The sequence below is a fragment of the Podarcis bocagei genome, assembly GCF_964188305.1.
Source record: "Podarcis bocagei genome assembly, chromosome: 9".
NCBI lineage: Eukaryota > Metazoa > Chordata > Lepidosauria > Squamata > Lacertidae > Podarcis > Podarcis bocagei.
The window spans coordinates 67,197,939-67,225,544 of record NC_138134.1 but is presented as its reverse complement, the minus strand read 5'-3'; the positions used below and the strand labels follow the sequence as shown (position 1 = coordinate 67,225,544).

The 27,606-nt window shown below is 41.3% G+C and overlaps 1 protein-coding gene and 1 long non-coding RNA gene across 5 annotated transcripts in view; one reads left to right on the top strand and one right to left on the bottom strand.

Moving 5' to 3' along the window:
- Positions 1 to 27,606, bottom strand: part of LIN54 (lin-54 DREAM MuvB core complex component) — a 35,381-nt gene that overhangs the window by 6,121 nt on the left and 1,654 nt on the right. Inside the window, exons 1-14 of one of the 4 annotated variants that reach the window (XM_081207042.1) lie at positions 23,262 to 23,504; positions 18,691 to 18,771; positions 17,106 to 17,179; positions 15,918 to 16,630; positions 15,345 to 15,465; positions 9,573 to 9,718; positions 7,659 to 7,784; positions 7,082 to 7,298; positions 6,203 to 6,279; positions 5,863 to 6,060; positions 3,133 to 3,224; positions 1,866 to 1,937; positions 614 to 716; positions 313 to 450 (exon numbers count right to left, since the gene is read on the bottom strand). In XM_081207042.1, coding sequence (XP_081063168.1) covers positions 313 to 450; positions 614 to 716; positions 1,866 to 1,937; positions 3,133 to 3,224; positions 5,863 to 6,060; positions 6,203 to 6,279; positions 7,082 to 7,298; positions 7,659 to 7,784; positions 9,573 to 9,718; positions 15,345 to 15,465; positions 15,918 to 16,595 — 1,968 coding nt within the window. In that variant the 5' untranslated portion in view covers positions 16,596 to 16,630; positions 17,106 to 17,179; positions 18,691 to 18,771; positions 23,262 to 23,504. Of the gene's footprint in view, positions 1 to 312; positions 451 to 613; positions 717 to 1,865; positions 1,938 to 3,132; positions 3,225 to 5,862; positions 6,061 to 6,202; positions 6,280 to 7,081; positions 7,299 to 7,658; positions 7,785 to 9,572; positions 9,719 to 15,344; positions 15,466 to 15,917; positions 16,631 to 17,105; positions 17,180 to 18,690; positions 18,772 to 19,615; positions 19,730 to 23,261; positions 23,505 to 27,606 lie in introns of those variants that run through there. The other 3 variants (XM_081207041.1, XM_081207040.1, XM_081207043.1) reach the window with 3 other exon arrangements.
- On the top strand, positions 24,575 to 27,506 carry LOC308594435. The gene is made up of 2 exons (XR_014011477.1): positions 24,575 to 26,516; positions 27,303 to 27,506. It is a non-coding gene; the product is annotated as an uncharacterized lncRNA (long non-coding RNA).

Sequence of the window (27,606 nt, the reverse complement as noted above, 5' to 3'; positions counted from 1 at the left end):
TTTTGCCGCTTGCGCCTGCGCAGATGTTCAAAATGACATCACGCGCATGTGCAGAAGCGGCAAATCGCGACCCGTCCACGAGCAGATGCGGGTTGCGTTCGCTTCAGGATGCAAAGGGGGCTCTGGAACGGATCCCGTTCGCATCCAGAGGTGCCATTGTATTAGTATTTCACATAACATTTATGAGCCTAATATAAGTGTGTGTTAAAAAAAATAAAAACGGAACCACCATGGAGATGCTGTGAGAATGAACCAGGGAGGGAAGTGACAAAAAAGTACTGAGAGAGAAATACAGCAGACTTTGGGTCCTACCTCGTAGCATTCACAATAGTTTTTGAGACATCCAGACCGCTTGCAGTTGCAACCTTTGCTGTGCCGCCTGTCCGACTCGCCTTCCTTCCCCTTCCCTATTTTAGGCTTGAAGGCTTCTGGGTTTCTGTCAAGGCAGGCCTAGCAAGGCAGATGCAAAGAAATCCATCACCACATGCAAGTGTTGGAGACGCAAACCCAGTCTTTCACAGGAAGAACTGGCAGACACCATTTCATCCGGTCACAAAAGACAAAAGTCTTTTTGTCAAGGTTTGGTTTTGCTTTAGAAAGAGAAGAGCTTTACCTTGATTGCTTTCTGTCTGTCATTTTCATGGTCCAGATTGTTATAGCAGTTTGTGCAGTTGCAATTGTTGCAGAACTCGCCATTGGCAAAGCAATCGCAGTACCTGAAAGGGATATCGCGCGTGATGCTTGAACACAAAACGCCCACAAGGGCTGCACAACAAGCGTGGATTGCAAGGGGTTGCATGGCTCCTCCAACCACACTCACGGCAGGCAGGTCAGCCTTCCAAGTGGGTTTAACAGCAACACTCAAACAGCAACTCCCAAGGCCAGAACCACGGGGGCTTTGCAACTCTGGAGACAAAGGGCTTCCAACACTCCACCCACAAGGAAGAAAGCTAGTGTGGCTTGGCCCTGAAGGAAAAGGAAAGGGCAGGCCTTTCCCCCCTTCAACTTAAAAGGTAAAGGGACCCCGGACCAGTCACGGACGACTCTAGGGTTGCAGCGTTCATCTCGCTTTACTGGCCAAGGGAGTCGGCGTACAGCTTCCGGGTCATGTGGCCAGCATGACTAGGCCGCTTATGGAGAAACCAGAGCAGCGCACGGAAACACCGTTTACCTTCCCGCCGGAGCGGTACCTATTTATCTACTTGCACTTTGATGTGCTTTCGAACTGCTAGGTTGACAGGAGCTGGAACCGAGCAACGGGAGCTCACGCCATCACGGGGATTCGAACCGCCAACCTTCCGATCGGCAAGCCCTAGGCTCTGTGGTTTAGCCCACAGCGCCACCCGCATCCTCCCCTTCAACTTAGTAGCCATTAAATTAGAACCGGGAGGAGCTTGCATTCAGCATACTGAAAAGTTGCTTGAACTTCCTACTCAGCCAACCAGGATGTGTTGCAGGCAACGTCATTTAGCCTCTTTGCCCACTCACATATCTTGATCTCAAGAACACATCACTACACAAGGAGGCCTCATCCTATCATGCACATGGATCTCAGCAGCAGTGCGCAGGTTTTATCCAAGTCTAAAATGCAAAAGATAGTCTCTACCGCAGTGAGATTAAGATAACCACCTTAAATATGAAATCTCTGGGAAATGTGGCCTCTACTTGATCTTCCTCTAACACAAGATTTTATCTGTAATGGGTTTAACGTGCTGCTAGACCACAACCCTGACCAGTGGCTGTGCTGGGAGCCCAATAAGATTTTAGCTACCTCTGCTGTGATGCATCTACTTCATTGCTGATGGAAAAACAGGGTTTTACTTTTAACATTTCAAGATGGTAAAAAGTAAAACAGCTATACTTACAGCTTAAGACACAGTGATTTTGTACAGTTGCATGGCTTTCTGGGGCGATTTGCCGATTCGGAGGAAATTATTCTGTAAAATAGTTTTAATGACTTCAGTCATTTTTTGGCCCAAAGGACAAAATGTTGATTAGCTATTGCTTAATTTGAGATGTGCAATAACAATACTGCGAACATTGACCCATCTGTTCCCCACAGTTCAGACTACACAACCTAGCCCACCTTGTGCCAAGGTCAGAGAGCAGGAGCATCTTAAATGCCTCCAGAGCACGTGGTTCCACCAAATGACTTATCAGAAAAGTAATTCCCAAACTGTGGTGCCAAAAGGAAAATGCTACTGAATCAGGATTAAAAAAAAAAAATCAGTTTAACTGTCCTTTTAAGTCCATTGTCTCAATGCATAACAGAGGTTATCTACTGCTTCTCTGAATGATCGCCTGCTCTGGCATTGCTTTCTTCTGCTTAGTTTGTCAGGGGCTAGTTATTCTGCTTTGCATGAGCATCAGCTGTAAGTGGATCATTCAGTCACTGAGTAAAGACTCAGCAAATTCACCTGGCCTTATGATGCTGTTTCCTGCTGTGTCTCCCTAAAAGTTGCTTCTTTGGGGCTGTGTCCTTTCAGTTAAGCAGGCATGCCCATATCAGTGACTCATGCATAGGGGGGGAAAGGTATTGGGCTCTTCAAAAAGCAGTCGGAAGTCTTACTCTTCCACATTCTAAAATTAATTTTTTCAGGTGTAACAACAAAGTGTGCCCAGATATTTGGGATCTACTGTACTACCCCCATATAAACAAACCACCAGAAACAATACGGTTGACCAAGATTGTTCAGTCTCTTCATTAGGAATAAAAAAATATGCAGAGGTGTTTGATGTGCCTGCCCTACTCTTGTGGGATTACTTTTCCTTTTGGAACCTGGGTAGGATTTAAATAATTTTAGCTAGTTTTTATGGGGAGAGAGAATTGTTTTTACATCTGTAAGATCTTTATCTATTTTAAGACTCTGGTTTCATATAAAGCAAAATGTAACTGGGCTGACACATAAGGGAAAAAAACCTGCAAAAATTCACAGTTGGGAAGTATCTTTTTAGGACCAAGCAAAATATCAACCCTATTTGGATATTCTGAGACCAGAGACCTCCTACACGCAAGGCAGATGACCTACCACTTCAGCAGCTGAACACCGAACAACTCCAAATATTTCTCCCAATCCTCTGTCTTTCCGTGCTGTGCAATGATTATTTAAAACACATCTACACAATACACACCCATTGAATGGCAGGCGGGCTTGGGTCTGGATACTAGATGTCCCACTAAGATTGGCATTGCTTGCTATTGATACGTAGGATGACTGCTGCAGCTAAAAATAAATAAATTCACAAAGTCAGAACACGAAGTCAGTACATGACATACCGTTTGCAGATTAGTACTTGCGCAAATAGCCGGCCAAACACTTTTTATTCCGTCATTAAGAGTCAGAAGAAGATGTTCACTACTATTTTTAGACTGGAGGGCTTTTGTCCTGGAAACTGGATTATAACCTCATGTTTAATGTGTACCTAATTTTCTAGTGCTAATGGAAGCATCACACCTCTTATGATACACTGTTCTAAGAGGACTGTTGTAACTAGATTAAAAACCTGTCTAAACATTAAAATAACAATGATGTCTCATAGCACCACACTTTTTTGTGACAGGATTAAAAAATTCAGGAACCATAACACTCCTTTGACTAAAAGTCTGTTGAGAGTTAAATTAAAATATTACACCTGATTAGCAGTTTACGTTGTCAAAGCTCCTTCAATTTCTCATGCCTAAGTTTCATGGTCAGATAAAAAATAGTAGGAAAAAACTTTATTTGGGAAATACATAGAGCGGTTTTTACATTTATAATCCCATTAGAATTCCTCCACAGCTGCACTATTATATAGCCCAAAGAGCAGGCATAGGCAAACTCAGCCCTCCAGATGTTTTGTGACTGCAACTCCCATGATCCCTAGCTAACAGGACCAGTGGTCAGGGATGATGGGAACTGTAGTACCAAAACATCTGGAGGGCCGAGTTTGCCTATGCCTGCCAAAGAGCCTGTCAAAGCAGCATACACTTTTCTTTTGATCTTTTTGTTGCTAAACTATATGGGGATTTTCACACACCTGAAAGAGGACTGCTGGAACTCATTTTGTGGTAGCAGCAGAAAATATCTATGGAAAACTAGGAATTATGGAAAACTAGGGACTTACTCCAAGTATCCTATTTTGATTCAGAATGCATGCTTCCTTTGGAGTGAAGCTGGAAAAGTGGCGGAGGGGGTGTCAGTTTACATAGCTTTTCCTTGTACCTTGTCCAGTGACAAAACCATTAACATGCTACATATTGGCCATAAGAAATCACCTTCTTGTGCAATCAGCTCTCTGCTTTTCACCACTCTTTCCACTTTAGGGACAGGAACCACCTGCAGACGAGCTTCTGCTAGGACTGCGTTAGCTAGGAAAGCTGTTTGCAAGCTGAAAAATCCCTCATGCATGCTTCCTTTGGAGAAGCAGAGAAATTTTCAAAGAGGAAGACAGCTGAGGTCCTACGTCTCCCCGGCAACCCTTTTGTTAACCAGATGAATTTCTGATGACCTTCATGGCCTTGAGGCATAGTGATGGTGGGTTAATACCTAAAATAAATTTCATCAGTTGCCCTTGCTTTTCTAGCCATTTTATTGTTTTTAGATTCAGAATCCCACATTCTCATTTCCCCATAAATGTATTTAAAGGGATTTTACTCTTGTTCTCTGTTATTAAAATTATTTTCCGCTCATCTCCATGCGGTCCATAATCTTCTATTATTTAGTTCTTACAATGCACTTGAACCTTACACTCCAGAGAGAAGTCTGATTTTTCCAGCAAAGAAGATCTTCCATTTTCAGCTTTATTTGGGAACAGTTGGAACTCAGCTTTAGTTCAAAGCAATCCTCCAAACTGGCTGGAATGAGATTGTGCATTTACAAAACCGAAGTATCATCATTTTGGCAACCATCTCTTCTCAGCTGTCATGATGGCTAGCAATGGTCCTTCCTCTTTCTATCCATGTTGAAAGGCTCCTTCTTTCTTGCCTGCTTTGTATTTTAATTGCTGGTGGGGTAAATTCTTCCTAATCTCTTTTTCTGGCAGAAGATACATCATCTGCTTGGGCCGTGCACCAAATGAATTCCACCTGGCCATCTACTCCATGAATTAAGTCACACTGAAGCTCTCATTTCTTTCAGCTCTGCCAGACTATCTGGCTACAAGGGAGAGCGTGGGGGATGTTGCTGTTTTCCATGAGAGGGCTACTCTCAATTATTTGGACCGGTAAGCCTCTATGCAGCTGCTCTACATGCAATTTTCTATCCCATGTTTTCCAAAGGAAGACAGCAGCAATCCACAGGTGTTCCTCGGTCTTTCCTGTCTAACACGCGTTCCAAGCATGTGCAGCATCTTGTGCTAGTGCTACTATCAGTAAGTTTCATCAGGCCAGCAGTTCCCGAACTGTGCTGGGTTACACAAGTGTGATGAGAGAAGGGCTGAAGTGAAATGCAACCACGTCCTTCAAGCAGGAAGGCCCTGTGTAGGACTGTGTTTTTTTTCCTGCCAACATATGGGCACTGACATCTCCCCATGTGGAAAGGTGCCCTGATACAGCCTGCAGCACGGCTGACAAAATTCCAGGGGGGAAAACATCTTGGGAGAGGGAATGTGTGTATCCACTTCAGTACAACGGTGTGCTTCCACAGTTAGTCCAAAAGCGGGAGGGAAAAGCCCAAAGTCTTGGGTATCAAAGATTAGAAAACGATGGATTATGCCTACCTTATTTCTAGCACTTATTTTGTGTCCACAGACATTGGATACTCTGAAATTCTTCTGGCCTTAACTCCCAAGTGGGTCATTTTTGTTAAAAGAATCTTTACACTATAAAGCATCACACGCTCATTAAATATTTTGGTCAATTTCATCTCCACGTCAATGCCATACCTGTGTGACATATTGAGCCGGGAGAACCGCATAGCCTACATTCCCTGCACCAGGGGCTGGAGCCAGCACTGTGCCCGGGGGAAGGTTGGTGAGGTTTGGCTGGATCTGTGGCAGTGGTGTGGCAGGCATTATTAGCCTCTGCTGTGGCTGGCTTGTAGTAACTATCTGCGAAGTTGTGCTAATTGGTTTGGGCGCCACCTGCAAGGAAAGGAAATTGCCATGATACCTTCATTGCACATGAGATCTTATTCTTTGCAAATCAACAGGAGAAGTTACTTTGGAAATTCCAACTGCAAAACCAGAAATACGTATTAAGTACGTAGGCGGAAGCAAAACTCACTTGTTTGACTGCCTGCGTTGCTGGAACAATTGGGACAGACATCCTCACGGGGGTTGCATTCACCACCATTGGCTTAGCTGCTCAAAAGAAACAACATAAGACACAACATGTATCTTTCTGTGCAAAGATGTTTACAGGATGCAGCTTCTCTGGTTGTTACTCTTGTATACTAACGGTAGGGCCACTTTGGTTTTGTTGTTATTTTGTATGTATTTCCTGAACACCAGCTTCTGGGTTAGGGTGGGATATTTTGTTATCTATTTGTATGGCATTGTTACATGTTGAAATCATTCAATAGAAAAAATATTTTAAACGAGTTTTTTCAGAATTTTGGATAGAACAACAACACACACCTCAAACTTTTGCTGTTTACCATTTACTTGATCAACTCCTAGACAAGTCATGGTGAAACAAAGCAACACAACACAAAAAGGCCATACATCTGCAATATCTCCTAAAATTAAGGGCAAACAAGCAGTGTTTCCAATCTGACACTTTTCATGGCTAAGGAATGTATATCACCCCCTAAGTGGCAATTACAACTTTAAAAATAGTTTGCATTTGCACTGCTGGAAGCTATTCTTTTAAAAAAACCTAATTATTGTAATGGAGGTGGGACTGAGAAGGGGAGGCTGCCTGATAAATGGGGGCACCCCAATCTTGGTCAAAGATCAACAATGAACATTCATGGCTAAACCGGTAGTCCAACAAGTATTAGGAAACCTTTCCTACTTGGGAGTGGGCATACAACCAGCACAAAGCAATGGTGCAGAACACGGAATGTTAAAACAAATGCTTACTTAAAGCCCTTTGTATTTGGATTTCTGTTAAGCACTTCCAAAACTGTCGTGAAAACATTCAACTATGGAGACTACTAACCTTGCTGAAGAGATGCTGTGCTGATGCTGGGATTCTGAGTGGCTGGCTGTGCTGAGCTGTTGGCTGTTGTGGCAGTTACAAGGCGGACATAATGGAATTTGCTTCCAGGTACCTGAATCTGTTGAACGTTGGGTGCTGTTGCCAAGGGAATGATAGTCTTAAACTGAGATGTGCTCACTCCCCCCATAGTAAGGGTCTGTACTGCAGATTTCACAGCCTGTTAAAATAGTTGTAAAGTTATTTATGTGATGTCAATATATCATCCTCTCTTTTATTGTTGGCAAAGTAGTTTCTAGTGAGTCAGCATTATTCCCCCTTGTGCTTCATTTTAAAGCACAGATTAATAAACTCTTGAAATGCATTATCACTTTGTATTAATGATGTCGGATACAGTAAGCACTCGTTTGTGACCAAATTTACTTTAAGCTATTTCTCCCAATAGCATATCATTTCAACTCATCAAAACAAACGCAAAACTTCGATGGATAAACAGTTAACAATGTCTGAAACTATGCAGAGCTGTGAGTCGGACTCTTGATGGTGAGGCTTTCAGAACAAGAGCCAGAATGCTGCATACCTGAGTTGTATTGTTAGCTACAGCCTTTCCGGGGGAAGATGGTGTTGAATGCTGCACCGTGAGAATCTGCTGCCCCAGGGCTACGTTTAGAGGAACACCAACTGCTTTCTGGGGTGAGCTTGGAGGCTGCGAGGCGACAGACACCACTGTTAGCTGCTTAACAAATCAAAGATTTTAGGCTAAAACATTCTGTAATACAGTTCCACACAACTACAGCTCGTTCAGCTTCAAAATCAGAACAGAATACAGTGGTGCCTCGCAAGACGAAAAGAATCCGTTCTGTGATTCTCTTCGTCTAGCGGTTTTTTCGTCTTGCGAAGCAAGCCCATTGACGGATTAGCGGATTAGCGCTATTAGCGGCTTATCGGATCAGCTGATAAGCGGCTTAGCAAAAGGGGGGGAGGGAAAAAACCCGCAGGAACTCGCAAGACATTTTCGTCTTGCGAAGCAAGCCCATAGGAGATTCGTTTTGCGAAGCACCTCCAAAACGTAAAACTCTTTCGTCTAGCGAGTTTTCCGTCTTGCGAGGCATTCGTCTTGCGGGGCACCACTGTACAAATGCACAAGACTTTTCATGCTGTTGGGGGTTATGAGCCAACCTATTTTGGACTACAACCACCATCTGCTGGCTGGTACTGAAAGCAGCTGCAGGGCACCAGGTTGGTAAGCGAGTTACAACAGTTTAGGCATCAGAAGCTGCTGGCAAGAAGGAAGTGCCCCCCGATAATTTTGCTCAGCTGGTAGATGTTTGGTAATTTGGAAATTCCAATTTCATTAAAAGAAACAGAGGCAATAAGTTTACAGGTTTTGTTGCTGTGGATCATTTGCAACGTGATTAAAATAAATCATAAAATTGTAGAGTTGGAAGGGACCACAAGGGTCATCTAGTCCAACCCCTTGCCATGCAGGAATCTGCTGCTCAGTGTTGGGCTCAAACCTGCAACCCTGAGATGAAGAGCCTCATGCCCAGGTTGAAATAGGCCAGTGAAAAAAAGACAGTCACGGAACCAAGAAATTACACAGAACAAAAGAAATTACCGTGAAAATCCCTGAAACGAGAAATAATCGACTACAGAATAACAAAAATCAAAAAAATAAACTAGAATTAAACAAAAACTGTGTGTTAAACCACAGAGCCTAGGACTTGCCAATCAGAAGGTCGGCGGTTCGAATCCCCGCAACGGGGTGAGCTCCCGTTGTTCGGTCCCTGCTCCTGCCAACCTAGCAGTTCGAAAGCACCTCAAAGTGCAAGTAGATAAATAGGTACCAGTCTGGCGGGAAGGTAAACGGCGTTTCCGTGCGCTGCTCTGGTTCACCAGAAGCAGCATAGTCATGCTGGCCACATGACCCGGAAGCTGTATGCAGGCTCCCTCGGCCAATAAAGCGAGATGAGCGCTGCAACCCCAGAGTCAGTCACGACTGGACCTAATGGTCAGGGGCCCCTTTACCTTTACCTTTTACGAGATGCCAGCTACAAAACTCGTTTCACTGAACTAATCAGTTTCCTCAGAAGGAAATAAAGAAATTATAAGATTTTAAGTGATATCAAACAAGCTCAAGAGCAGGGCTGGAAATGCTTCCTTAAGTTTATAAAAAAGGTATGAAAACCTCAATGACAAGTTTTAAACATAGCCCTATTTAAGAGAATCGAGCAGTAGTGATAAGAAATTGAGGTTTTAAAGTATTCAAATAAACTCAAAAAACAGGTTGAAATAGGCAGCTTGAAGCTCAGGTTACTTGTTCTTCACTTGGAAGGCTCAGCTACAATTTTAAGTAAATACAGATTAACAGAATTTAACTCACACTTTCCACATTTGAATAAGTGAAATATGTTTAAATGGAATATATCCTACTACTTCAGATCATTTTCAGAGCAACACCAAAATAATTGTAAACCTGAATAGACCTTTTTACCTTGTTGGGGGACTTCAAGGGAGAAATGGCTATCTTATTTGGTGTCTGCTGTATAGCAGAACTTAAAGTAGTCCCAATGACGCCGCTTTCTGAGATAGTCACCGTCTTTGGAGGTGTCCCTGGAGTGGTCTGCGAAAGAACTCGACCTGCAGAAAAAAAGAGAACAGAAACAAACTGATGATTATAGCTGGTGTCATGAAAAGAAATAGCATGTCAATTCACTGCTCTACACTGTTGCAGAAGAAGTGCTGCCTTCATTTCATCCTTCTCCCCAGGTAGCAGAGTAGAAATGTCTCTGACAGTGTTTTCTTTTTTGTAATAAAATAGCTGAAGACCATCAAGAATAAAATGAAAACAGAAAAAGAGACATAACTGACTCCAGCACGCTGCCAAAAATCCAAACTTCCAGATCAAAAGATTAACAATTAGCCATTTTTCTCTTGTGTTAGCAACTTCCAGGTAAAGATATACCAGAAATACAGTGGTACCTTGCAAGACGAATGCCTCGGAAGACGAAAAACTCGCAAGACGAAAGAGTTTTCCGTTTTTTGAGTTGCTTCGCAAGATGAATTTCCCTATGGGCTTGCTTCGCAAGACGAAAAACGAAAAAAATGAAAACGTCTTGCAAGTTTGTTTCCTTTTTCTTAAAACCGTTAATACCCAGGGTGACTTCGAGGAGCAACTCATAGCACGCGGTGTGGTAGCCTTTTTTGAGGTTTTTGAAGACTTTGGTGATTTTGAAGACTTTGGGAAACCGTGGTTCGCAATACGAAAAAACTCGCAGAACCAATTTAATTTCGTCTTGCGAGGCACCACTGTACAGCTGATTCAATTCTCACCGCTTGTATTTCTAACAAAAATAGAAACCTGTTACGAAGCAGGACCAAATGCAAAGGGAAAGATGACAACAGCTGGTTACAACCAATAATTTTGCGAGAAAAGTTCCACCAACCTCATTCAGTAACCCCCTCTTTTAGAACTGTCAGCAATAAATCATAAGTGGAAACCACAGGGGTGCATTCACACCCCGAGATGAGACTGTGTGCATTGCATTACTGCTTGGGCCACCTGTTTCCTTCCAGGCTTCAGCTTCAAGTTATTCCAGCTCTGATTAAAAGCCAGACACAGAAGGAAAACAAGACATTTCTATTTTAAATGCCTGGCTGCACAGGTATATTTTTCCTTTTCAAGTGCCTCACTCAGTCCCCACCTGCTGGGTGAGAAGGAAGCTTGATTTATCAGTGATTATTGGGAGTATGGTTATTGAATATACTATACTGCAGAACTGTAAACCTCTCCTGGAGTTTAATATACGTTTTCCAAAGTACCATCTAGTAGCTTTTACAGCCTCCCATGGTCTTTCATGGCCCCGAAGACCAAGATTCTTCAACTGCAGGGGCCAGTTAATTGGGAGGGAGACAGGGAGAATATGTACCTTTTATCACTCTTTGATCTGTGGCAGGATGGTCCAAGGACATTTAAAATGTATAACTAATCCGTGATAACTGACCTTGAACAGGCTCATTGAAACTAACCACAGTTACAAATTGGTATAATATGGAAGTGTTGAGAGTTTGCCATGGGCACCACTCTCTATGATTTGACATAGGTTTTAATCTGATTGTGGTTTGGGCGGGAGCAGGGAGTAGAATGTGCACTAAAAATTTCATATCTGTTGTCAGCCAGCGCCACAGTAACACAGATCCAGGGCTCATATTCCCCCATGAATCTTCATGATTTTGACATAGGATGACAACAACTCAAAGAACGCATCAATGGACACAGAGCTGACCTATGATTTTGATGTAGAAATTATGAGGTTCCATAAAACTGTCTTAGATCCATGTTTTTGCACAATGGCCACAGCGGAAACCACTGGAGTGTTGTTTTTTTTACCATTCTGTCAATGGAAATAGGTGTGATTGATATTTGACTGTGGTTGGAGGGAGGGGGGTAAATTTGTGAACCAATTATGCAGTTTCAAGAGGTTCCATTTAACTGGATCCTATGTGTGCACACATTCCTCATTCTCTTCTCCCCTGCATCCCTCATCACCACATCCGTTTTCTTTCTCCAGTCTCCCAGTTTGCCCCCCCCCCCGCCCATGCTTTCAGTCACTCCACAAATGTTCAGCAACTCAAGTTCTGATCTGGGCCTTGAAAGAAAAAGTGCAAAAAAGCACCACTCTTCCATCTAACTCCTTCAGCTGTATGAACTTTTTTTGGGGGGGGGGGGAGAGATACCCATCCTTTCAACCTCATGATAAAGGGGGTAGTGACTGGGAAGCTCAGAACACTCCTCAACCATTACACTTACACATACCAGGGAGGTATACTCACTGCTACTAAGCTGCCATTTGAACTACTTCCAGAACTAGGAAAGGAAACGTTTCAGATGCTTGGGTGATGGTTTGAACTTGTCTTATTTTGAAGCTGACCATGGATCGTTATATAAACCACAATTCCCAGCTTGAATGACATGGGAAGGCACAGTGAACTTAAGCAAAAGTTTCCAAACTTTGCCTCTTGGGTGTATGGGAGAAGAACAGAGCGTGGCAAAAGGGGGAGCACAGCCTGGGACAAAAAGTAGCAGGAAACCATTATTTATCGTTGTTTTGAACAAAGCCACAGACTTCCAGAATATGGCACGTTCCTAAAGTGGAATTTGATGGCAATTAATTGCTTGCTTTTTATTGGCAAGTTCTTGAAAGCTGTGGGCCATTTTGAAACGCAGAGCAAGCAGCAACCAATGTCAGAATATTCTACATGAACTAAGAAAGCATACTAGTGATCTCTCCTCATGCTCTTAACTAGATTGAATCCCAATTTTGAGCTTTGGTATAAATAAAGCACTTCCATTTAGCTCACAAGCTATCCAGAACTTCAGAAATGCATTGGATATAAATAGAAGCAAATTAGTTGGAACATTTGCTTTTTTAATTGAAGAAGCATAGAAGACTTACTGATAGCCTTTAAGTGTTTATAAAGAATATCGAATCCAATTTTCTAATACTATGAGGGCAATTAAAAGCAAATTTAGTCTAAATTAAACCAAACCCTCTAACTGAACAGGGATAGTTACTGATCCATTAGATAAGCAGACACCTTGAAGAACAGCAGCCCACAATGTTGTTTCAAATAGCCGGAGAAAAGAAATCCATGTTATTTTCAGAGAATGCTATTGTGCTGGATCACACTATTCTTTGAAACAAGCAGAATTAGCTATTCATTTTACATTCCTGCATTTTGCCTGGAAGAGATTCATTACACTCTAAAACCACTGATAAAAGTACTGACTACAGTTTTGGCCTTGAATTTTCACAGGACACTGCAGTGAATAAACATGAAGCAGTGACTGGCCTGGGTTTATACAAAACACTAAGCCATGGCTTGTTAAACTGTGGTTTGTTAAAACACCGCTTAGCATTATGTGTGAAGCCTGCCAACCGCTCAATTATGGCTTGTTTACTACCAAAAATCATCCACTGTCTGAAACCATGGTTTGTTGTTGGCTTATAGTTCTTGATTTGTTTTAACTATGACTTGGCATTTCCTGCAAGCCCACCACTTTTCCTTAAGCGTGGCTTGCCTGATCACCCAACCCCAGCCATTCATCAAGCTACAAAGGCAAGAGTAGCTGAAAAACAGAAAACTTTGGAGAAACAATCCAAGGTTTATTTGTCTGTGAGACAGCTTGTGGTTTGTTAAACCACACAGTAGCATTACATGCAAACTAGGCCACTGTGTACAACTCCTGCTTAGTAACAACAATGTTAAAAATATAAAAATAATAAAGGCACTTTAATACGGGCTCTGTTGTTATGAAAAAAATCAAAAGAAAGTGCTTGTTTACAGCACTTTATGTTACAAGCTTTGTCATTAACAATGCAATCTTATACATGTACTCAAAATTAAGTCTGAATTAGTTCAATGGCGCTTACTCCCAAGTGAGGTTTTTTTTAATTTAAACGATTTATATACCACTTAACAACAACAGTCTCTAAATGGGTTACAAAGATACAATACAAAAATAAAATTAGTAAAAACTATAAAATCAAGCTACAATTAAAATACCTGCTGAATTTTTTTTAAAAAAGTCTTCAGTAGCAGCCAAAAGTTTAGTAGGAAAGGGGCCTATCTGACCTCAACTGGAAGGACGTTCCATAAAATTGGCCCTACAATACATATGCCTATTTAAGAGTAGAAGGCACCACTCTGTCATGTAAAGATGCATTCAACACACCCTGGATACAACTGATCAACCCCTCCCAAGTGGTTTTCACCAGCCAGGGTGAGCAGGGCTTAAGAGAGCAAGAAGCCAGTTGCATCATTGCAAGAGTCCTTCCCACATTATTAGGCTGCATAAACTGAAATTAATCTGACTAGGGAGGCACTGCATTGGGCACTTTCAATGGGAGTTACAACAATAGTTGTATCTAAGGCAACTGTGGAAGTGAATGGAGCTGTACATAATTTCATCCTAAATGATAAATAAAGGACTAGTAAAGCAAACAATGTATATCACCTGATGAAAATTTTCTACACCATGCATGCTTGGCTGTCTGTATTAATACAAATGTGATTTCCACCCCTGCCATACATTATGTTTTAAAGAGGATGGAGGATGGATCAGGTGGTAAGATGACTGAACAGAAAAGGCATCTCCTCAAGGAATGGAGTTTCATGGAAAGAAGTCTGAAGAAATTCCTCTCTCCGTGGGTTGCTGTTCTTTAGTCTGAATTTGTATTCCAAGTGTTTAAAAATGCATAAACATTAAAATATTAGCAGATACTGTGTGGTTTCCCTTTACATATTCAGTTGTTTTTTTGGTAAGTGAAAAACTAGTCACATTTCTTTCATTTTGGTTCTCTGTGTTTGTGATGAGGGGGAAGAGTAGTATTGTCCATTTGCATTGCTACTCTTGATTTATAAGGTGTAAAGTGAATATTTTAGTTTTCCACTTTTATAAAATTCCTAAAACCTTATCGACTTTACCCTTTAAAACCAACAGAGGACTTTGCAGCTTAAAAGTAGTACTCATCTTTTAAAAAACGCAGAAGTCTGAACAGCTTAAACCATCTTATTTCCCCAACAAAGAGCCAGGAAGTAGTGATAAAACACTGCAGCAATGCATAGGGGGATGAGTAGAAGAAACATCTTGACTCCGTAGCAACAGAACTAGTCAGTAGCCAGGAGTGGAGTAACAGCAACCACAGAACTCTTCAGAGCAAGTCAGTTGCACATAACACTACACTTTTAATGCACATTTATGAAGCGTGCAAGCTTTCCCACATTTACTACATGGTTACGTTGGTTGACACTGCACACAATCTGAGCATTTGAGAGACACATAAAATAACAATGCTGCTGTTAGGTTTTGAAAGCGCTATTTTACATGACCCACGTAATCTGTAAATTCTTTAGGACTCTGAACTTTGACACACTTTTCATCTTCCCTGAGAAGTTATGAGATGAAGAGGAGCAAGATTCATTCTGTGGCTGGGACCCAAAGAGCCCTGTGTGTGCTCATAAAGTGCTTCTGTGAACATGCAAGGGCAGAATTATCAGATTCCCCTGATAATCACTCCTAAATGTCACTTTGGAGGACCCCCTGGCTTTTTTGAGGGAGTTCAGAAGGCAGCGGTGTAAAAGAGAAAGGAGCCTAAAAACCCTCCATGAAAATCTGCCCAACTGGATCCCAGCCTGTATCTGACTCAATTCACATTTCACTCCCTTAGGAATGGCACCACGCAAGAAGCCACAAATATATAACCTGCAATGACCGGTGACACTTGTGTTGTCTGTCCCGTAACAGCTTTGCTGTTGATTGGTTTTGTGAAGATCAGCTTAGTTATCACCGGGGCTGAGGTGGGTGTCCTGGTTTTTTTAGCAATCTGAAAAGCAAAAGAAGAATCATTCCCTCAGTTAGAGGAATTGTTGTTTGTATGCAGTAACGGCCAAAATCCACACATTCTCACCTTCTGCAGTGTCTTCACTCTCAGTCTCCACTGCCCTTAAGCAGATTAGCTTGGAAGCAGTCCCCCAACTTCTCCCTCCTGCTTCTACCCATCACTACCCATGTGTATCTTCTCACCACCCCCAAGAAGTGTCCTCTAACTGGTTTTGTGCTGCTACACATCCCTCTCTATAGGCAAGAACTCTATTTTTAAAAAATAATCATTCATCACCTCCATTGCACTTGTAACTCTTCCTTACATTTTGCTTGTCTTATTGATTCACTTTCCCTGCCTTACTCTGCTCCACTTACGTTACTGCCAACAAAAGGGAATCATGAATGGGAGCAATTTTATCACAAAAGATGATGAGAAACAGTGTGCCTTCTTACCTGCACTGCTTTTAATTGCTGGGTCTGCAATACAGAGGATTGGGTGGTAGCATTTACCAACTGGCTCCCTGGAGTCAAGGCTGAAACACCAATGACAGGTTTCACCTCTGACCTTCCTCCAATGGTTACCACCTTGAACTGCTGCGTGGACAGCTTGGAGTCACCTGCTTGCACCTGTGATGTGGCCTTCTGCGACTGAGACAGCTGGTTGTGGGGTAATGTTAGGACAATGGGCTGCCCAGGTTTCCCCAGAGTTGTGACAATGAGCTTTTGCCCTTCTGGTTTTATAGTCTGGTTGCCAATTTTCAAGTCCGTTGCCTTGTTTAAAATTATCTGGTTGGCCGATATAGTGACAGGAGTCTGAGTACCAAGTTTCTGGAGGCTACCTTGAAAGGAAGGTTGTGCAGTCACACTAGTACCGGCTTTTGTAGTGGCAGCATTGGCTATGACGTGGCTTACACAATTGCTGGACACCATGACAGTCTCTGTGGTGATGGACGACGTGCCAGAAGTAACAGAATCCCTGCCTGAGCTTACGTTTGCCATTCCTTCCAGTTCCATCTCCATAGTGTCACCCACAATTACAGCCTCTATGTTCTCATCTTCCTCCAGCGTTGCGCCTGTGTCCATGATCTCTTCAGGTAGCAAGCTGTTCACTTCCGCTGACACCACCTCCATATTGCAAATGCGGACGACAGGCCAAAGGTGAGGCACTGCAATGATATTTCAAAGAAAGGAAATTCGTTTTTCAGCTCCACAAGAATGTGCAAGTTGCAGCATCGGACATATTACTGTGGGAGCCTACAAAACGGTGAAATAAACATCTACATGGTATTGGCTGTGGCTAAAAATTTGCAGACAGATTAGCCACTGCTTTGGCTAACAAGCATGTCTAAGACAATCGTCTTTGCAACCTCCTTGAGTGCTTTTTCCTGGCTGGAATATGCCCTTAAATTGTTAATTGCCTCTTGCTTGCTTTTTCAACTTTGAAAAGAAGTATCTTTGAGCAATTATGAAAAGCTATTGATGGGGGTTAATGAGAGTACAAAACTCTGCATGTTCTCAACCAGGAGGGAAGCTTGTTAGGACATTTCTGACACTGGAAGTGTCCATAAATTGGACATTTGACTTCTATAGTGATTTCATGAAATACTGAAATACAGAAAATCATGAGTTCTGTTCAGTTACCTGAATTTCTTTTAAATCTTGTTCCACATCAGACGACCTCCAGAAGCATTATAGTGTAGCACCACCTGTTAGGGCTAAAGATGATGGGAATATTTCAGATGTTATAAGCAAGCTGCTCCTTATAAATCCAGTCCCAAACTGACAAAATTCTAATGTTTAAGTACTATTTCAAGTCTCTCTACCTCTAGGCTTTCTCTCAAGCACCCTCTCATAGAACATGTGGAAATCCCCTTCATAAATATGATGTTCAACCGCCTCACACATCAAAACTCTTAATCGAAACTGATTTTCAAGGTTACTGAACCCCCCCCCCCAATATTTTCAAAAACAGGTAAATGTTCTATGGAAAGAACACACCTCCAGAACAGCTGAGCGCAAAAACCACAATATAAACTATAATGAGATAATTGCACAGACGTGCACATTAAAATTGATCATCCAAAGTACTTAACATCTTCAACAAGCTATTTAATAACAAACCAGGTTAAGAGTTTTTCAAGCAGCTAATAATGTTGTTTTTGCACGGCTGAAAATGTCACAGGGAGAAAAGCTGAGAAAATAGCCTACTTCTTCAATAATTGGTAGGAAGAATGCCAATGAAATTGTAAAACCTGCAAAATTCAGCTAATCTGAGATTCAGTGTGGAAAGGAGCGTTTACATGAAGTGACAGAAGAAAAACTCAGATTTAAAACGTACATCCACTACAAATTAGTTAGCCAGAGAAGGAAAAAATAAAATTTAGAATAATGTTCCAAAATACACAATACCCAAGCCACACTGGTGGATGCACAGTCTTAAACCACAAAATGTTTACATTTACAGTGTATAAAAATGCAATTTAGCAACAATTGACAGGAGCTGTGCCTATACAGACCATACCTCTTCCCTGCCCTTTGCCTTATTCCATGAGCTGTTTTGTCACATGGGACTGTCCCTGTACCCTCTCACTAGTTTATTCATTCTTTCAACATTTTTATACTCTGCCTTCCTACAGCACAGAGTGCTAAACAACTACAGTAATAAAAAGCTATATACCAGTAAACATTCATTAAAACCACTGAATCAAATCAAGTACAATAAGGAGCAATAATAGTTTCCATACGGCCAAAATATACTTTATGGTCACAATGTCTGGCCAAATAATTTTTTATTTGTGCATAATACTAATGCTGGATGTCAGGATGGAGCAACAGCAGCACTTACTAACCTGAACAGGCCACAATGAGGCCATTTATATAAAATCTCCATGCATAATTAAAAGATTAGCACTTTAGAAGGTATTCAAATGAATTAGTAACATGCTGGATGTTTTGTTCATTGATTACAAAGCTGCTTTATGGCTCGATTTGTATTATTTTATGACTAACAGCCAAAACAGAGTACAGAACAAGTACAGTGTGTTCATGCATGTAACACAAAGGAAGGGGGAAGTGAGTTTTCCACTGATTATACCCAAATGAGCTGAAAATTACAATAACGTGCAGGTTCAGGAGATGGAGGCAAGATTGAAATAAATGCTTTTATGAAGCAGTGTTAACTTTAATCCAGATAACTGAGGTTCTCTTGCAATGAACCCCCACCTACCTCTCCAAAAGAAGTTGCTTTTGTTTTATAAACTTGTGGCATATCCAAGGTCCGCTCTAGCTCTTGCTTTCAGATCCAGCTCTAGGATGACAGAATATACAAGAGTCTGAGATACAGTTTCATGATGTGCTTATTTCAGAATAGACGTCACAACTTCAGTAAATTTTTATATACATGTAGGCAGGATACCAGAGGACAGGATTAGAACTGATCTGAGGTCTACTAGGCACAGGAAACTTTTTAACCTCACCATTCACTTGCAGTGGGAATGTAGCCAAATAAAATAGCACCAAGCAGTGATGACTCTCAGGCAGGCAAGTGCTTTTTAGAACAATTGCAAATACTCTTCTGTGATTGACTTAGCGGTAATTTAGAAAATAAGCACATATTACTACTTTAGCTGGACATGGAACAAGACAGGTAAGCACAATAAATTTCACTGTGGTCATTCCAAAGGAAGTTAATATATTAGCATAAGCATTGTTTCTGCTAGTCAAAGCAAATAAACAATGTGGATTTCAAAAGGCATGCTCCAGCTTTTCCATTACCAAAAAGAACACCTTCCTTTAAAAGTGAGGAGCCCATAGTTTCAGTTAACTCATTAATCAGGTATTTTTGACCCCCTGACATTATAGTTCCATTTTGACAAAGGCTTAGAATCATAGAATCTAGTCCAAACCATGGGGCTCAAACCCATAATCCTGAGATTAAGTCTCATGCTCTACTGACTGAGCTAAAAGTGGTGGTTTGGAATCAAGTATCCTAAGGAAGAGGGGTGTTGACCAATGAGAATTAATTAGCCCTTAATTCCTAAAGATTAACAGCAATCTATATAATATACATTTTTGTCAGTTTTTTTCTATATATAAAAAGGCAATTACTATAAAAATCTAAGATATACTGATAAAGTAAAACCACTGACTACCTTAACCATTTGTCTGTGGGATGTGCAAATTCCAGTTGCGCAGGCAGGCTAAAAGTCTCATAAATGCATACATTTTATCTTTCAACATAATCCTGAAATGATTGGAGAGCTGGTGCTGTACAATTTCAGCATGGCAAAGGGTTTGCCAGAGGTAACAGCTGGTAGACCCTTAGGGATCATAAAAGGGTATTTTAATTCAGCATGAAAGTCCTATACAAAAGCACTATTTATAACTACCTAAACAAAGGGAAACATACCGTACTGGTGTATTGAGCATGGTACCAAAGCAACCCTTACAGAAGTATGAACTCGAATTCTAATACACTCCCTCAAAGGCAGAGCAAGAGTCCTTTCAAGATCAGAAAATTTCCAATTATTTCCCATGTCAACAGCAATATGAGAAGTACAATCTGGGAGTACAAATCCTAAAATGAAAACCAAGTCTGGAACATTTCATAAGCAATAAAGATTTAAAAGAGTGAGATAATATTGAAGGTCACAGCCATTAGAAAGAAGGTTCACTAGGGAGGATAGAACAATTAAAAGCATTGATTTATCTTTGCAGCATATGCTTTACTTATTTACTTCAAAAATCTAGCCCACCCTTCACTAAAAGAACCCCAGAGCAGGATAAAATATAATAAACATAATGAAATCTCAATAAAATGTTACAACATCAACTAATTTTTAACTGGCACCAAAAATCCACAAGGGTTGGCATAAGTCATACATGAGATGGGAAGGCATTCTAGTATCAGGCACCAATCAAAGAAAGTCCTCTTACATGTTGCCATGCAGCAAATTTGTGGTAAACGTGGCTCTGTTAAGAGGGAATATTGTATCCAGAAGGTTGTAACCAACAGGCAGGTGTATGTAGAAGCAGCTGTGTAGAGCTTTATCTGACAGAACAAGCACTTGAACTTGATTCAGTGGCAAACCAGCAGCCAGTGCAGATCCTTTAGAACCAATGCAATATGTTTAACAGCCTACATGCAATGCCTCCTAGTCTCATAAATATGGTGAAAAAACTGAGTGTCCTATGTGCTTCTTCCACGAAGTACCGTTAGCTTTAATTAAGGGCTCATTCAGATACCTTTCAGCTGCTTTTGTAGGCACAGGTCTGTATTTGAGTGGTGTTGTGGGTTTTTTAGGGTGTGTATGTGTGTGTGTCAAGACGCTTTTCCCAGAAAAACTCACATTTTACCACTGAATCAGAGGAAATGGTAATTGAGTTTTCTTAGGGTCGCTGCTTGCTCCGATTCAGTGGTAAAAAGCAATGTGACTTGTAACAAATGAAAGGCTACCCTAAATTTTATTTTGGGCTGCTAAAAGCCTTGCACTAAAACGGCAAGGCTACTTTGTATATGACTTGCTCAATTTGCTGTGTACTGTACTGAAAACGGAATTAGAAATTAAGTCTGAAAGCTGAAGCTTGTATAAGATCTTAGTAAGCTTCACTGATGCCAAACAATGGCTGGTGAAACATTGTACTCACCATATCGTATCATAAGAAATATAAATACTTGCAATATCACAAGGTGTCCAGAAATGAAAGTTGGAAAATTATGAAAATACAAATTTCCAATCCTCTACAGCAGTCTTTCCCCAACAGAGGCCGTTCAGACGTTTTGAAGTACAACTGCCATTAGCTCTAACCAGCTTGTCCAATGGCCAGAGATTGGAGTTGTAGTCCAAAGCACATGGAGCTTGTAGTCCAAAGCACATGGAGCTTGTAGTCCAAAGCACATGGAGCATTCCAAATTGGGGGAGTCTGCTTTTGACATTTCAAACCCAAGGGAATAAACACAAATCCCAAGAGGAAAATGGCTTACTTTTAAAGAAAGTTGTTTATTTATTCAAATAATTTTAAAAGTTTTAATTTTAATTATTTTTGCAAGAACCTCCAGTATTCAACCAATAAATTAAACACCTTTGCACACCCTGCAGATTCTGCATTGAATTCTATTTTATAGCTTATATGGTGATCTAAATATCCAGAATTCTACTAGCCCCCCCCCAATAAAATATAGGAAACTATGTAACATATGAAGCATAAAAAAGAATACAGCTGGAATATCCAGAATTCTAAATATTTTCTACTAAGGTGTCTATATAGATATGCTTCATATTTAAGTTAACTATATTTTTGAACTACCGTATTTTTTGTCTACAAGATGCCCCCTATTTTTTGATTTAGAAATAAATATTTTAAACATTCTGTGTATAAGACCCCCAATTTTAAACTTCAGAAATTTGAAGAAAATATAGTCTTATACACGGAAAAATACGGTGTATCTCTGTTACTTTGTTGCAAGCTCCAAATATGATTGCAGAGAAGTAAAATATAAATAATAACTTACATTCCATTCCATACATCAGGGTAAACTACAGTTAATGGTTTGCCATAAACACAGATAATTCTTGATTTACTCCTTCCTAGTGTGAGCAGAAACAACTAACCATGATCCCTGACTTATGTTTGGACTAGGAATCATGAGGGGTTTTTTGTTCAAAAACACCACTGGTAAGGTAAGAGCAAACCTTGGTTTAACTTCATGATTTATTGGGGGGTGGGGAGCTGTGAGACAACAAATCCTGGTTTGGATGTAACTCTAAACCAGGGGTCGTGGCTTGTTGCTCTTTCTTACACCAGAGGAGAAGCAAAGTAGGTCCACCTGCACATGTAACTAATTGTTTCCTGATACAAAGCTATCCCACACTAACAGTTAACACAGTTTTAAAATTCGCATGGAATGTCTTTAATTAAAAATGATACAAGATATAAACCCACCTAGAAATAAGGTGGTTGGTATATTTAATATATGAATCTCATATTTCAGAACCTATAGAGTTTAGAAGATACCATTTTAAATACTTATTTAACACATTTATATGTCGCTTTTCAATCAACAAAAATGATCAGGAGGTCACTCACAGAGAAATACGCAATTTCATAGATAGGGGAGTGGAGAGAGGAATGACACATGCATATATAGAACCTGAACGTGGACCTAGCCCTCAGAAAAAGGAGTCACGTTTATTGTGTACATTTTAGTGCTGTCACTGGGTAAATAACACTGACACTGACATCTGACTAATTCATAATCAAGAGTAGGCCCACTGAAATCAATGTACTTAATCATTACAGTACTTAGTCCACTGATTTCAGTGGGTGTATTCAGAGTATGAGCTAGTCAGATACCACCCAGTGTAATTAAACAAAAACATATTTTCAGACTGTGTTCCTTGACACCAATTATCATTTGCCTTATTGTGCTAGAAATCCCAGCTACCCTAACGTAACTAGATTACACTTACAAAATATATTGCTTTACACCTTTTCATAACAAAATTTGGAATTAAAACCAAAACCAAACATTCATTTTCCATCTGAATCATTACTGCTGCATTGACCTTTTCCACCTTTCAAAGGTTAAGGGGGGATACATTTTTAAATTCCCAGCTTTAATTATCTAACATGCTGTGAAGTTGTTATTTTCTGCCCATTGCAACACTTCCTGTTAATTATATATATTTGGAAGTGACCACTAAAGCACACCTATGATGTATGCGACTACACTCCCCTGAAAGCAAGCAGCTAATTTTAATAATCATTCGTGTCCCACGAGCAGCTTTGCATACTAACATTCTTCACTACGCTCCTAAGAAGAGTAGGCGCAATCAATCCAGTAATTTGTTCTGCAGATTTCTCCTTGACCACCATATGAACATCACTTGCGCTACCCGAACTCTCAAGAATGCAACATCAGACACAGTGCAAGCGAGACCTTGAAAGGCGAGTTAGGCCTCAGCAGCTCCAAATACTCCCTTCTTTTCCAGCCAGGTTAACTATTTAGGTTACATTTGAAAACACCTGGATTTCCTGTACAGCAAGCCACCCAACCCAGCGTTGCAGGCTCCCCTTCTCCCCCAATCTCCTGCCCAGGCCTTGCTTGGTGCGTCTCTCACCCCTCTCCAGGGCGCAGCCACCGACTCCTTCCAGGAGGGTTAAGTTCCAGCCCGAGGGGAGGAGGGAGAAGTGTCTGGATAGCTGCAAAGCGGCTGCCCGGGAGTTGGGACGAAAAGACGAGGAGAGGGAGGTTTCTGGCAGCAGCAAGCAGAGGAGTTGGGGGGAGCCTCTCAAGGCTGTTTAGGTGCTGTCGCTGGTATGTCAGGGGCCGGGATAGTATTTCGAAAGATCCGCCATTTTCACTTCGTCATCACCATCACAGCCCAGCTCAGCAACAACCTCAGCCTCCTCCCTCCGCCCCGATCCCTTTGCTAGAGCCACTCCCACCGGAGGGGAGGGGAAGCCCGGCCCCCGCCGAGAAAAGGAGGAACGACGCGGGCGCTGACCTACAAGAAACGCGCGCTCCGGCCAGGGCAGGACTCCCTGTCCACGCAAACGCAAAGGGTTTGCGCCCCTTCTCCAGGAAACGAGGGCGGATTCCAGCTCCGAGACGGAATTCAGAAGGGAAGCCGGGCTAACAAGCTGCACTTCCACGGCACCTTAAAAGCCTGGCCGTGCAATCTTATACCCAGAAGTAAGTTCCGCTGAGTTCAAGGGGGCTTGCTCCCAGGTAAATGGGTATAGGATTGCAGACCAAATGGTTTATTAGTCGGTTAAGAATCGGGAGAGATGAAAGGTGGCGTGTGCGGACAGGATGAATAAGAAGTAACTGTGCATCTGGTGTATATATAGATTTTTCATCAACAAAAGCTCTCTCATCCTTTTATTACCTGCCCTTAAAAAGTAAACACCAGTGTATTATGACTATGAACAATTTACATTAACATTGACACAGGAAGGCTTTTTAAGGGGGAAGGGGGAAAGCTTCCAGCAATTTTCCTTCTAGTCAAAGTAAAAGAAAACTTTGCCCATCTCATGGCTAATAAAGAAATCAGTATGAAAATGCTTTAATACACTATTCTAGGCAAAACTGATGGAGAAAAACATTGTTTTTCCACCTAAAATCATTTATGCTTGCTTTTTCCCTTAAAAAAGAGCAAACAAACCCAAACTCACTCACATAGAAGAACATCACATTGAACATGGGAAACTGCTTCCAAGAGTGTGTGAGAAGTGGAACTACACTGAGATTCTCACTTCAAAGAGTTTTCATTCCATACATTCTACACAACACAATTTATAACCACAGTATCCCCTCAACTGCCTAGATACAAGTGACTGTTAATGACAGATGAGATCTTACACTACTTAAGAACTAACTCCATTATTCATGTCTCAGTTTTGACTCACTGTTCAGGAGCAAAACTCTCAAGCGTGGCACTCAAGCCAATTCAGCATAGCAAATAGTTTAAGAATAAATTCCCGTATCAAGAACTGTAATGCCTTTTCAGTTAACATAGGCTTTACTGGGTGTCAGACACTATTCTCAGCAATTCATTGGTGAAAGCTGCAATGCCTCTTGCAATTAAATGAAAAATATGCTAGTGGAGAAATTATGCACAGAGATTTATGTAGGTATTTGATGTTCTATAGTAGTTGAACCATCCTGGGAGACTTGAATAGAGCCAATACATCATGCCACTATTAGATCCATTTTCCACATAAAAGTTACATATTTATCAAAGTACTTCTGCAAGTCATTTCCATGAGGCAAACAACTATTTTAGTTTCCACAAAAATATCCTGACAAACCTGTCCATGCACTGTGAACTGGAAAGCCGCAAATTTTCTGCATATTCTATGCATCAATTATCTGGTACACTTGCATAAATTTAGCTGTTTTAAACTATATTCTGGAATCTGATTGCCAAGGTGCTATGAAGGTCAGGAGTTTTGTTGCATTTTCTTAAGTGGGTTCTACAGCAGAGTCAATGAGAGTATACACTTTAAGGCCTGTTGGTAATATCTGGACCCAGTTCAATCTGATTTCTGGCCTGGTTTGGGGAACAAAACTACCTTATGAGCATAAGAACATAAAGCTGCAGGATTAGGCCAATGACCCATCTAATGAAGCATCTTGTTCTCACTGTGGCCAAACCAGATGCCTGCGGAAAACCAGCAAGCCTTGGTCACCCTGATCAATGACTTTTGTTGGAAGAGGCATAGTGGGTGTGCAACTCTCTTGGTTCTATTTGACATCTCAGTGGCTTTGGATGCTATGGATCATGGCATGAATTTGGAGTTGGGGATGCTGTTTTATAGTGGCTCCACTCCTGTCTCTGAGGAGTTTCAGCAGAGAATAGCATCAGGCAACTACAGGACTTCTGGATCCTGCAAGGTTAAATAAGATGAGCCTCCTGGATCAGGCCAATGGTCCATCCTGTTCTCACAGTGGCTAACCAGAAACCTACGGAAAGCCTGCAAGCTGGACATGACAGCACAACAGCACTCTGCCCACTTGCAATTTCCAGCAACTTATTCAGAGGCATACTGCCTTTGACAGTGGAAGTGGAACAGAGCCACTGTGGCTGTTGATAGTCTTGTCCTCCATTAATTTGTCTAATCCTCCTGTAAAGCCATCCAAGCTGGTTTCCATGACAGCCTCCGACAGGAGGCAAGTTCCCTAGTTTAAATGTGTGCTTCACAAAGAAGTACTTTCTTTTATCTGTTCTGAATTTTCATCAAATATCCGTGAGTTCTAGTGTTATGCGAGAGGGAGAAAAACTTTTCTCTATCTGCTTTCTCTGTGCCTTGTCTGAGGATTTCTAGCCTGCTGCACTCAATGCCCTCTTTGATGTACAGAGCAACACAACCTCCAGTGCATCTTTCCATGTCCTTCCTATAGTTTATACCCTCTCTTATACCCACTATATCAATGCCATCTTCCAAGACCAAGCACTTCAGTTCACCTATCTTGGGTTCAGAGGCTTCTAGCACTGGTGTATAAAAACTTGTATGAAGTCTTTCTCTTCAAGTGTTTTTGGCATTTGTGTATTGAACTGTTGTGGTCTGGCCTCCCTGAACTGTTTTGTTTTGCCCCTGCACTCACAATGCCTAGTTCTACACCTCCCCCATTTAAATGTTCATCACTTTATCAATTTCATTGAAAGGGGGAGATATGTTCTAAACCGGACCCTCTTCAGCTCCTGTTGGGTTTCCCAATGGTCAGGGGTCCCTTTACCTTTTTACCAACAATCTGGTTCAACCCTGTTTCAGTGTGGCCCATCCCTTTTGTACATGCTCAGCTATAATGTCCTATAATGTTCCCTGGTGCCTAACAAATCCAGCCTCCTCCTCGTCCTGACACCATCATCTCACCCATGCATAGAGACTACCAAGCTGCATCTGTCTAGCTTGGGTGGCCCATGTGGTTATGGGAGCAGGAGCCTGCTCACATATTATCCTCATTTTAAAGCATCCACCCAGGTTGCTAATTGTTTCTTGAGCCCAATTTTAGGTGCTTATGCTAACACGTAAAGCCCCAAACAGCCCAGGAAACAAATATTTCATAGAATCACAGAATTGGAAGGGACCCCAAGGGTCATCTAGTCCAACCCCCTGAAATGCAGGAATCTCAGCTAAATATCTGAAAGACTACCTTCTCCCATGCTAACCTGTCTGGTCTTTAAGACCTGCCAATGAGGTTCTCTTGGTGGTTCCTATAAGGGACAAGGTTAACAGGGCTCATAATAAGGCTTTTTCAGTGGCAGCTCCAAAACTTTGGAACTCTCTCTCCATTCAGGTGTATTTCCCCACAGTAGGATACTCTTTTAGGAGGATAGTGAAAGACTTACTTCACCAAGCTTTTAGAGATGAGGTGATATAATTTGTTTGAGGTCAGTTTTGTATTGCACTTATTATTTAATAGGAGTATTTTTTGTTTTCATTTCTCCTGTGCTTACATTGTTTTGCTTTAAATGGTTTCAGAAATATGTAGTGTGGCTTGCCCACAAATCAATAAACTTAAATCCTTTGATTTCACTATGTCTAATGAAAGTATGACTAATATTGGATATAATTTTATAGAATTTATTGGTATTTCATCATTGAGCACCACTATCAATAGATTCACCTTTCCCTC